This window comes from Papaver somniferum, chromosome 3 (genome assembly GCF_003573695.1).
Source record: "Papaver somniferum cultivar HN1 chromosome 3, ASM357369v1, whole genome shotgun sequence".
Classification (NCBI taxonomy): Eukaryota; Viridiplantae; Streptophyta; class Magnoliopsida; order Ranunculales; family Papaveraceae; genus Papaver; species Papaver somniferum.
In genome coordinates this window covers 26174119-26185916 of record NC_039360.1, presented here as the reverse complement: position 1 = coordinate 26185916, position 11798 = coordinate 26174119, and the positions used below count along the sequence as shown (strand labels likewise).

Sequence of the window (11798 nt, the reverse complement as noted above, 5' to 3'; positions counted from 1 at the left end):
AAAATGGAAAGAAGAAAAATGTTAGTGGACCTTGATCGGGCTTATAGATAGAAAATGATATATTTATTGTAGGATAAGAGTATATATGAAGACCATTAAAACAAGGGACATTTATATAATTTCCACCAAAAAAATTTGAATCAGATCCAGATAAGTCAGGAGAAAACAAACAAGGTACAAGTCATTTGGACATTGTTGAGACAGCACCACTCATCTCTCAACGAGAACAACCTGGCAGCCCAAAAAAAAAAAATTCCACCGGCCACAAGATTTTTAAAAAGCGTTCTTCTTCTCCTGCTGCTAGGCCTAAGCCGCCAATGGGCCAATGGCTTCCCATGGCATCTCTAGACGTGTAACGTGTTTCCGCGGAAAAATATGTAGTATGGTACCAGGGTGGTTGAGGTTTGAGAGAGATAAAACGACGTCTCTAATGTTGATCAAGAGCTAGAATGGTGGGGATAAGTGTATGAGCCATGAATTTGGTTGCAGCTATGTGTATGTGGGTGAATGAGACACAGCCACTATAGTGTATGGAAGTGGAGGTGTTTCACAGAGTACATCAAGTATTTGATAAATGTTTCCACAGAAGAAGACATGTGCACCATAATGAACCTGGGTTTGCCATCAATTCAAATCATCCTTCTTTACTGTTGTCTTTACTTCGACTCTGAAAAGCAAAGCAAAGTCATTCAATTCCATTCAGTTTGATAGAAATTCAATTAGTATTTGTGAGAAATGAATGCTTCGGTGGTTGGGTTTCTCAGATTTTTTAATGAAGCCCCAGTGCCGGTACTTCCCTTGAGGAATTATGATTGGTTTTCTCCTGCAATTCTTATTATTTTCTCCACACCAAGCAAAAGGGGGAGTACATAGAGCAAAGAAGGAAAAACAACTGCGAAGATGGTGAAGAAGACAAGAAAAACGCTAACTTCTAAGTCATCTTCATCAGTAACTAGAAGAGTTCCTGAGTTCTTCAAGATCTTTTTATCCCCTGAAAGCTTCTACAAAATGGTAAGCAGCATATCTTTTCTTTAAGAAACTGTGGAAGGATACTTTTTCCTCAGTTACTAGACAATGTTTTCCATACTCTATATTACTTATTCCTCTAACAAATATGAAGGGTTGAAAGAATCTCAGTTTTAGAACCCATCTTGGTCTCTGATTGTTATTGCTGAAAAGGCTGTCTATTTTTTGATAACTACAGGTAGTGAATGAGCTTGGTTCGTTATATGAAATGAAACAATGATAGTCTTGATAGAGTAAGAATACTTCGGGTTGTAGTTTGTTTGTTTTTTGATCATTGGGTGAATTAGTTTACTACATGAAAGTTCAGTTGGATGGAGCTTCTTTTAAGATTGATGTATAAAACTTAGTGTTTTCTTTTAATGCAAACAAAAATTGAATACAATCTGGCCCAATTTCTCCAGACACACTCTGCTAGCTTGGAACAGAGAAAAGCCTATAGCCCCCTTACTAATCCTTAGATAGATATCCCTTAAATGACAGCAAGAGTCTCAGTTTATGAGTTGAAAACTCAACTCTCTAAATTGTTATTGCTGAAAAGGCTGTCTATTTTTTTCATAATGAGATTGGTTTGTTATTTGAATCAAACAATGCCTTTTGTTTTAAGGGTATGTCAGATGCAGTCTAATTATAGTATACGGGTACTCTGAGTGTCAGTTTGTTGTTTAAGATTAGTTGGACGGAGCTTTTGGATACAGTTAGCTAATAGCGACTTCTCTTAAGGTTGATGTATGAATCTTAGTAACTGTACTTTTTTAATGTGGCGATTGCGATTTGTTTTTGCAGAAAGTCCCGATAGAGTTCTTGGAACAATTAACATGTGGAATTCCTGGGTCATTCTCTTCACGCGGTCCTAGTGGAAAAGTTTGGAGAGTTCGCTTGCTTGAGATGGGTGATGGCTATTACTTTATAGACGGATGGGAAGACTTTGTGATTGATAACTTCATGAGCAATAAAGATATTTGTGCTTTTAAATATGTTGATGAGAATTGTTTACAAGTGCAAATATTTGAGCGAAATGGATGTGAAAAAGAAACTGCATTTAAAGCCAATTGCAGTCAAGCATCTACAACAAATTTTGCTGCAAGACACAAGGTGAAAAAGGCAGTGAAGAATCAAGGTAAGTTTCCAATATTTAAAGGTCGGGCATCTACAATGAATCTTTCTGCAAGATGCTGGGGAGGAAAGGCAGTGAAGAATCAAGGTAAGTTTTCAATAATTAAAGGTCGAGGATCTACAATGAATCGTTCTGCAAGATACTGGGGAAAAAAGGCAGTGAAGAATCAAGGTAATTCCCCAACATTAATTTTTCCTAGTTTTTCATCTTCTTTCTGTCTCCACGGTTGATATATCAATTTCTATTATCGTGTGACTGGATCTGTTTGTTGATGAAAGACTAGGAGGGCCTTTTATATCACAAAGACGTGGCATTACAGTGGAAGAAGAAAATATGGCATTGAATGCAGCACTTCGGTTTGTCTCTAAAAAGCCCTATGCAATGATCACTATGCGAAAATCCCATGTTTATACTGGTTTCTGTTTGGTGAGTTTCCGGTTTCTCCACTTATGTTATCTTTTTTATCAGCAAAAGTTTATTGCATGTAAGAATAAACAATAAGCTTAGCAGTAGCACCCTCTGTGACCTCCCTGTTTACAATCCATGCAAGTCCAAAAGCCTCTATAAGAAGTATTCTTGTCCTGTTTTCATCTTACCGTCAATTTGTTTGTTGATGCAGCCATTGCCACGCTCATTCTGGAAGGCGCATCTTCCTGACTGCAGTCAACAAATGACTTTGAGGGATCCTCGTGGAAAAACGTGGTGTGTCAGGCTTTACGTGAACCAAATTCACCAGGTTGGACAACTTACTGAAGGGTGGCGTAAGATTTCCTTCACAAACAACATTGAAGCAAGCGACGTATGCATCTTCTAACTCGTAAAACCAAACGAGTTCAAGTTGCATATTTTCAGGGTTATAGAAGAGGTGGTACCATTGAGAAGGCAACGTGATATGTAAACTTAAAGTTACAGTAAGTTATTACAGCACGTAAAATATTCAAAATGATCTAGCTTTAGTATTTCTGAAAAATTAGGTTTCTTTTGGCTGTTTCAATAGGATGATGGATGACTGTAATAGTGTTCTTCAGATTGTAGACCTTTGACAAACATCATGTTATGACTTAATAGTAGTATGGTTTTCCTGTTATTCTTAAATTCTCTTTTAATTTCAGTCTCTACTCTCAATGGCATAACAAAGAGTATTATTCTGATAATCCTGTAAGAAGCATCAGAATCGCTCCTGTTGATCAAGAATCACATTAAATCGACTGTGTTGTTGCGTCTCAGAACATGAATTTCTAACTAGCAATACTTACTTCAAGTGAACTGCAGACTTGGGAGTCTGGGATTTCTCAAACATTTAGGAAGAAACAGATCATTCACAGAATCTATTTAACAAACATATATTTCAATAACAAAACAAATTTACAATAATATTCAAGATAAACAAGAGAATGATGAGAACAAAATGCAGGCTTACATAACACACATGATGATAGAGTCCTATGGCACATATACGCAGAAAGAAAGAACAAACTTTATATTTGCACAGCTTTCTTAAGAGTCTTGATTGATGATTTGATGAAATTGTTTGCCACAATACGATCATCCAGATTTTCATCAGACCCATTAACTACTGGCTTCTTTCCCAAGCAGTCATTTTTTGTCATTCTAAGAATCACTGAAGGAGAATGTGGAATGGGCCTAAAAGCTCTGGCACTCTCACACCTCATAATTTCCTTGTCCCTTTCGCTCCTTTCTCTTCTCTCTTTCCCTTGAAAGCTCTTTCTTCTCTCAATACCTTTTCCAACACTGTACGTTCCACTTGCATCATCCCGCACTGGATCTATCTGTGCTCTTTTAGAACTCGTTGATGCTGGAAACTTTGAAGTTCTAATATCCTTTGGAATCTTAAAGTTCAGCTTTTCTCTCATTTCTTTGTCAGTCTTATCATTTTCATCAGCGATCTGATTAGGCAATTCAGTAGAATTTTCTTCCTTGGTGTCATCTAACAGCATTTGGAGCCACTTCTCTACATTTCCCTTCCCACGTTGTTTTCTCGACTCTTCATCTTCCTCATGTCTACCTGGACTTTGAGTGACAGAACTCGCCCTGCTCGCTATCTTCTTGTTCTTCTTCTCGTCTTCAGTCTCCTGTTCCTGAAACCTATTTCCAACTGGTACCTTTCCATTCTCCACCACAGTAGGAGGTACATTATGTTGACCGCGCATTTCTGAGGCATTTCCCTTCAGCAGTTCTTCCCTATGTTCTTCTCTCTCTCGTTCTTCCATAAGTGCTAAGCTAGCTTCAGATGCCTTCTGTTCTTCTTCTAAGAACACCCTCAGTTCCTTCTGTAAAGGCTTCCATGGCCTTACTTCTGGTATGAATATAACATCGTTTTCATTCCTTTCTTCAGATAGAAAATCATCATTTCTCGATCTCTTCCTAGCTAGTTCAGGGTGAGGCCTGATTTGTGTCTCAATTTCGTCTCTTTGTTTGTACTTTCGGTGAAGATCTTTCTCAGAGGTATCACATATTGCCTTTTGAGCTTCAAGCCTAGCCATGAGAGCAGCAGTTGCGGCCTGGTTCAACCTCGCTTGCTCTTTGTACATTACACTCCTACAAAAGATAGAAAATAGTAATAAACATTAGATAGTTCACAAATTGTCTTCCCTGATAAAAGAAAAGCTTGTGGGTCATTTTCAAATGGTTTTCAGATGAGATCTTTACTGGTGCATAGCATCTCGAATCATCTTTTCAAGTAAAGCTTTATATGAAGATTGTGCCTCAGCTAACCGCCTGCATTTCTCTGTTCTTCTCCTACGCTTAATCAGAACTGATTCTAAATCCTGAAGAGCAACTCGTTCTTCTTCATTCTTCTGCTTTAGATCATCCAATTCATCGTCCAGCTTCCGTATCTCCACTTGAGTCTCATCTTTTCGCCTCAAAGAATCTCTAGCCATAGCAATGGTCAAATACGGGTTGGCATTTTCGTTTTCTTTCGAGTAACTTGGTCTATGACTTGACTTGGCTGTACAGTGAGATGAAAAGATAAGAAAACTCATAAAATTCCAAGCTCAAAACACATGTAAATTAAAATTTATTATACTTCTACTAACCAGTTGCAGGAGAACTAGGCCTCAATGATCTATTGAGATCAACATTTCTCAAAACAGATGATGAATCCGGGCCCTCTTTCCGACACGAAACGATGGCAGCAGGCGCGAGACCTACTTTTTGCTTCGTCTCACAAAAATGTGTTGGAAAGGCATGTGACTCGACAGTTTGCATAGAGCTCAATTCCTCATTTCCACCATCAGCGAACAACAAAGAGAAAGCTCTATTCCTGCAACATTGTAAAACCCCAAATCAAATGGTGTGTTATAATGTTTACCCCCTCATAAGTTTCAAAAACAAGCATGGATTTCGAAGTTTCTAAATCAACAACAGAAGAAAAAAGTATCACCTGAAATCCGAATTCGTAGAAGCGAATATTGAGAGGAACTGATTGACAGAGATACCCACTTGAAGATCCCACCACGGAACAAGAAATTCCAGCTTGTTTTGCTTCTTTTTACATACTTGCCACTGCAATAGCCTTAGGTTGCTAGGGACAGTCCTTCCTCCTCCTGTACCCCAAAGAACTCCCATTAAATAAAACCAATGCAAAACATGAACTACATTCCAGTCATAAAGATGATGTTAAGAAATTACTTGAGCAAGGAAACCAATGATCAATCTCCCATGCAAGTGGAGAACCGGCATCTGCGTGGTAATACAACACGTTTCCATACGGATCCACTCTAAATTGTGTAGGATCAAAACCAGCATTCCTGTACATTTTCCAAGTACATACATTATCAGACTGCTACACTCATCTTAGAGACCTCAACGAACTATACAAATTTGAAAATTTGAAATCTTACCCGAGGTGGTTGAGCTGCTTCCACAGAAGATTTGCATAAATTTTTGGCTTAGTAGAGGGTTTTGCTTCTGGATTAGTAATTGGAAATATCTGATCCAACTCCTCTTCTCTTGAAACCTGAAAACCCAATTAAAAATCAATCTTTTTTAAGAATTTTCACATCTGAAAACCTTAATTTCCTCCAGACAAAAACCCCAACATTTTCAAAATCCAAACAATCAATTAGCAAAACCGCTTTGATTATCTTAGATTCCAACATCAAATTTGAAGTGAAATGCATCATTTTAGCTAATTGAAATATCCACTGAGTGATTAAAATCAAAACCCTAGATGAGGAAAAAAGATGGAATGTAGTTAGATTTACCTCTTGGGGTTGCAAAACATAAGGAATAAAAGAGAAAGGAGGACCATTCTTGTATGGATTATTAAGATGAACATCTCTACAAAGCTTTGAATAAGATTTAGGGTATCCAAGACATTCATCAATCACCATATCTTCTTCATTAAATCTGTACTTGCTGCTGCTTCCCATTATTATTATTAAATCTGTAAAGATCTCTTTTTTCTTTTCTCTTTCTGTTTCAGAAAGGAAAATAGTTGTAAACCCAGTGAGGAACTGTGAGTTAGAAGAGAAGTCTAGTACAACTGAGGAGTTGAGTTCGGAGATAACTACAAGAAGAAGTGAGAATGTTAACGGTCTGAATGAAAATGAGATTTTGTTGTTTCAATTTTTTCAAATTTTGGGAGATACACGTCAGCAGTAGTAGTGGGTGGGAATTTCTTGGGTAACGGATAGTCGAGTTGAATACAACCCATAAACCCACATTGAATGATGAAAGGCTAGTGTTGTCCAGTGACAAGCAGCTAATTTGGATGCACCTAAATTTTGAATTCAAGGATTGAAGATTGAAAATTTAAATGAAGGATTGTGCATCCTTCGACCAATTGTCATGACTGCTATGGGGGTTGCCAAAGCGATTTTTTTTTTTCCTTTCTTTTTTTGATCAGAATGATTTTTACTTGCTACTCGTAACTACCCGTAAACTTTTAGTAGAACGTTAGATTGACAGGAAAAATAAAAAAAAAATAGATTACGCAGAAAACAATGGAATCTTAATTTAGACATGGTGAACCTTTTTAGCGTGCTGATGGGTCTCACCGGAATGTCACGAGGATCAATACAGATAAATATTAATCACAATCGACTGCTGGTAAGTCGATCAATCAATACCAAGTCATGGGTGTTATTATAGCAGTATATCAAAAGTCAGGACAAATTCTCAGTATTATGAAACCAAGTCATCATATCCTGACTGACTACTACTACGCAGTGGAACCTTTATAGCTTACACACCATTTTTAGTGAACATCTTTAGGTCGCAACCTTTTAGCTCTTGAACAGAAAATTCGTCAGGGAGTATGCAGGCTCACTAACAACAAATACACAATTGAAGACACGCCGCACGTAAGTTCTTCCATCCCAAAACACCCTAGTACAGAATCCCTTCGAATTTGCCTGCACCATTTCCACAGAGACAGGGAAAGAAAGAAACTCCAAGAGTTGAAAATCGCAAGGCTCGCTTCAACGACATCACAGAGAACTTTGTCTACTTGAGTCTTCTGTTCCCGTAAAGATTTATTGACAAATGAAGACAAAGATTTTTTTTTTTTTGAAAGGAAAGGGAGACCAACCTTACAAAGAAGCTGCAAAACAAAAAAAAACAGAAAAAACAACTACTACCAAAACTGCAGGTCAAAACAGCGACCCTAATACGAACTTGTTTCTAATGTAAACCGTCTTCCTCAATGATCGTTTTCAGCTGTTCATCAAAATTGCTGGGGTCAATGGTAACGAAAATTCCGGAAGGAGGCCAGGGCATCAACAACTCTATTGGCTTCTCTGCAGGTATGATGTATAGTCGAGTTAGCGTGGGCGTGGCAGTGCCAGATTGTAATCTACCAATCTTAGTTTTCATGAAAATGTTTGGAACACATGATAAATCTGAAACATATTCCTAGTATACTGCTGGAAAATGAAGACAAAGTTTACTGCAGTTTACTATTAATCCAACCATTTTCTGTAAAAGTAATATATAACAGAACATGCATTATTGCAGTATCAAAACACGACACGTGGATCCCTAATATTGCTGAGGTAAGTAAGATGAAAAGTGAAACATATTCCCTAGTATACTACTGGAAAATTCTTACTTCCCACAATTCTGCCAGCATTTACTTAACAGTTAGGAATGACTTATTAACTTTATTTTGTAATTTTCAGCTAATTTTGACTACTTGGCTAATTTGATCTTAGTTCTGTCTTCATGTTGCTTTGACTCTTAGAACTGTGAGATATACAGACTTCTGCATTAAAGAACATTTCGAAATTTCAAAATTAGCATAAATGATGAAATCAAGCCCCATTTCCTTCCATGTAATTTGCAAGCAAGACATTCAATATGGGGTAGACCTAGATATATATTTTCTCCTGACAAATCTCTAACCCAAGGAATAGAGCCCATATTTTATGCAAGTATCCAAAAATTCAATAATAGTTGATTTAGATTTCAAACCACCCCACTGCAAAAACAAGACAAACAATTGAAGTTTACAGACCCTACTTGGAGTGGACTAACCACAACTTTTAACGGTCTCAATGGTCTATCTGTTTCTATTCTATATATGAAAAGTTGAAAAATCATCATATAACAATAGAGAAATTGCCACAACAAAAAAATTAAAGTACTCTAGTCAACATGGTTTTCCTCCCTCATTAACAGCAACAATTGGCCATGTAACGTCGACTTTGACAAGATGTCGAAAGACAAACTCATAGAGCACCCATGCAAGTTCAACAATGCCTTTTAACTCAACGAACTAAGCTAGTATTTTTTGGAAGAAATACCATGTTAAAATCTACACTACCAACACAATCATTGATCTGAATTACACTAGCGGTCTCCAAGATGCCTTGCTTATTAAACCTCCCAATGGAGACGGAAAAGTAACATTATTTTTGAAGACAAACCAATTAAGGTTGTTTATGGTTAACGACAGAATGGAAACATGAAGCATGTTATTTATCAGAGAATTCTGCCTATGACTATTGTTCTTGTGAAACTTGTTGATGAAAGGAGATGAACTATTACTGCAGTTCCCTATTCAAACTACCACTTTCTGTAGAATGATACTAGCAATTACAGTCCAAACACAAGCATTCTGAAATCAAAAAACTATAAAATTAGATCCCTAGCATTATTTATAAGATACTGTTAAGCTGTACAAAGAAAATATATTCCCTTGTACTGCTGGAAACCTCTCCCTTTCCTTGATTTTGCCTGCTATACTTATTTGACTCCCAAATATAAACGAAACAAGTCACTAACGTATACATCACATTCTTCCATTGAAATAAGGTCAATCTGCTAACACAACGCACAATTTAGAAAGCGATATAGCTTAACTTAGCATAAAAACACTCCCATAAAGTTGGATTGATGATATAAAGACAAAATAAAACTAATCAATATATATAAATATAAATAGATACTCGCTAACACAATGCCAATAACATTTAATTTCACATAAAGGGTACTTGTTATCCAGTTGAAACTGTTAGAATACGGGCATCCAACTCAAAATCAATTGGCAATGAGTGGAGAGGCCCTAAGAGATTATGAACCGCAGGATCTTAGATGCCCAGACAATGTGGGACTAATAATCTCAACACGCCCCCTCACGTGTAGTCTCGTTGGGTCTAACACGTGGACAATCAAAACGGGTGACGCGGAGTAAAGGCGCGGTCAAATGACTCGTCGCAAATAGCCTTCTCTGATACCATGTTAGAATACGGGCATCCAACTCAAAACCAATTGGCAATGAGTGGAGAGGTCCTAAGAGATTATAAACCGCATGATCTTAGATGCCCAGACAATGTGGGACTAATAATCTCAACACTCACAAGTCTATAGAATAATATGAATATTACTTCAGAAACTCAACGGAGATTACCTGTTTAGCATATGCAGGGATGTCATCCTCCTAAAGCTGCTTCAAAGGCTGATCAACTGAGTCTGTTATCTTGATATCTTCTTCCCCTAATTCTTTCAACGAAACTAAGGTGTTCTTGTGAAGGAATACATTATGAAACATTTCCTCAAAATCCACAAGCCTTTCCGAGGTTGAAGTTTTTGTGTCATAAACGTTGAGATATTCATCAAAGTAAGTCAAAACACCGTTGCTCTTCGTACCATCTAATAATCCGCATTCCTTAACCCTGAACTCTTCACTCCAACCTAATGACTAATGTTCTTCTCGCTCTTTCATATCATGATTATCATTTTTCTTTTTTAGTAATCATATGTCATAAAAATAATCGTCTTCGCGTCAACTGAAAAAATAGCACAAAACAAATGCCCATCCAAAACCCCTATTCTATCATATTGCAAATCTCTGCCAGGCGACAAAGGGGGTGGTGAAATATGTTCACCAAACTTTTCCTCAGCCAAGTCAAAGGTAAAGATCATTCCTAATCCAATATCTAGCCAGTAAAGAGCTCTATTAGCAAAGATACCCGGTCCGCAATGTTCACTGGGTCCAAAATCGAACTTCCCAAGGTTTCTCCATCTATTGCCACTGCCTAGAGTGTATACATGCACTTCTACAATCTGGGGGTTCATTGATATACGTATTACTACAACTTTGTACTCATTTGTTGAAGATACATAACCAAATCCGCTAGTCCAATAAATATAATGATCAATCCTGCAGTTAACTTCTGGGAGCACAATATACTCTTTGGTAATGGGGTTCCGGATACAAAAATCTTTATGAGTGATTCCTCTAACAAGCGAATCGTAATCAACAAAACATATTAAACCATTACACGACCCAAGACAGCTAGTGCCCCTAAATGGAAGTGTTAATTTAATCCTTGTGATTCTCTCAGTGGGTGTTGTTGATTGATCATGATATTCATTATATTCGATGTAATAAAATTTTTCATAATTATTCCAAGTTGTGGCAATAAAACTAATACGGTGTAAATATATCTTCGAGAACGATGGATGGTGAGAAACTAGATTTCTCCAAGTAGTGAAAACTAATTTGCACGTTGGTAATCGACATAGTATCTCCAATGTGATCTCCGCAGGAAGAATCTTAAAATACTCCATGAATGAAATGATGAAACCCTTGAAGAAGAATAAGGATTTACAGAGAGTGATTAGGAAATCTAAGAGCTAGGGTTTATATGAAATGGAGACGGAATTGGGGGTTTTGGCTGTGGAGAACTGAATGAGTCGCTTTGTCCCAGGGTTTTGAGTTTAGGAATAGAAAATTCCCATATACCCTATACAAGTGAAGTGAACTGAAGAATTGAATGAATAAATCAGATCAACTCCAATATTTGTTGGTTGTTTTGACTGGGTGTAAAATGTACCGGTAACTTTAGTATTTTGGTAAATTTTGTGATTTTGGTTTGGGGTAAAAATGTAAGTACATCTGTACATGTAACGTAGCAAGATAGGTTTGAAAGCAAACAAGTTGCTGGGATGGGAAGAGAGTTTAAGAAAATAATCAAGATAATAAATTGAAATTGATAATTAAAGATGTGTTCTCTAAACAAGAAAACTTAGCATTTATATAGGCTTTCATAAACATACTAAGTAAAGAAAAAGGAAATCTACCTAAAATAGGAAAGCTAAGTCTTGTAACAAAAAAACTACTCAATTAAGAGTGTGATAAAATAAGGAAACCAAAATAAGTAGAGTAATAGGAAGGATGTACTACATC

The 11798-nt window shown here is 37.0% G+C and overlaps 2 protein-coding genes across 2 annotated transcripts; one reads left to right on the top strand and one right to left on the bottom strand.

Moving 5' to 3' along the window:
- The first annotated feature begins 325 nt into the window (after positions 1 to 325).
- On the top strand, positions 326 to 3160 carry LOC113361051 (B3 domain-containing protein Os11g0197600-like). Its single transcript, XM_026604432.1, has 4 exons — positions 326 to 1011; positions 1810 to 2311; positions 2424 to 2566; positions 2760 to 3160. The coding sequence occupies exons 1-4, from the start codon at positions 901 to 903 to the stop codon at positions 2952 to 2954; spliced, it is 951 nt and encodes a 316-aa protein (XP_026460217.1). The 5' UTR covers positions 326 to 900; the 3' UTR covers positions 2955 to 3160.
- A 383-nt stretch (positions 3161 to 3543) lies between these two features.
- LOC113361050 (titin homolog) lies at positions 3544 to 6620 on the bottom strand. Its single transcript, XM_026604431.1, has 7 exons — positions 6370 to 6620; positions 6007 to 6122; positions 5795 to 5913; positions 5547 to 5709; positions 5200 to 5426; positions 4811 to 5111; positions 3544 to 4699 (listed from the first exon to the last, which is right to left on the bottom strand). Exons 1-7 carry the CDS (start codon positions 6535 to 6537, stop codon positions 3619 to 3621), a joined length of 2175 nt encoding a protein of 724 aa, XP_026460216.1. The 5' UTR covers positions 6538 to 6620; the 3' UTR covers positions 3544 to 3618.
- Positions 6621 to 11798: the final 5178 nt, after the last annotated feature.

Bases quoted from the DNA above. Each gene is read 5' to 3' on its own strand.
- LOC113361051 (XM_026604432.1), top strand. From the start codon at position 901: ATGGTGAAGAAGACAAGAAAAACGCTAACTTCTAAGTCATCTTCATCA. The intron at 1,012-1,809 runs GTAAGCAGCATA...TTGTTTTTGCAG, and splicing joins CTGAAAGCTTCTACAAAATG to AAAGTCCCGATAGAGTTCTT. The intron at 2,567-2,759 runs GTGAGTTTCCGG...TTGTTGATGCAG, and splicing joins TTTATACTGGTTTCTGTTTG to CCATTGCCACGCTCATTCTG.
- LOC113361050 (XM_026604431.1), bottom strand. From the start codon at position 6,537: ATGGGAAGCAGCAGCAAGTACAGATTTAATGAAGAAGATATGGTGATT. The intron at 5,710-5,794 runs GTAATTTCTTAA...TTTGGGGTACAG, and splicing joins TCATTGGTTTCCTTGCTCAA to GAGGAGGAAGGACTGTCCCT. The intron at 5,112-5,199 runs GTTAGTAGAAGT...CTCACTGTACAG, and splicing joins GCCTAGTTCTCCTGCAACTG to CCAAGTCAAGTCATAGACCA.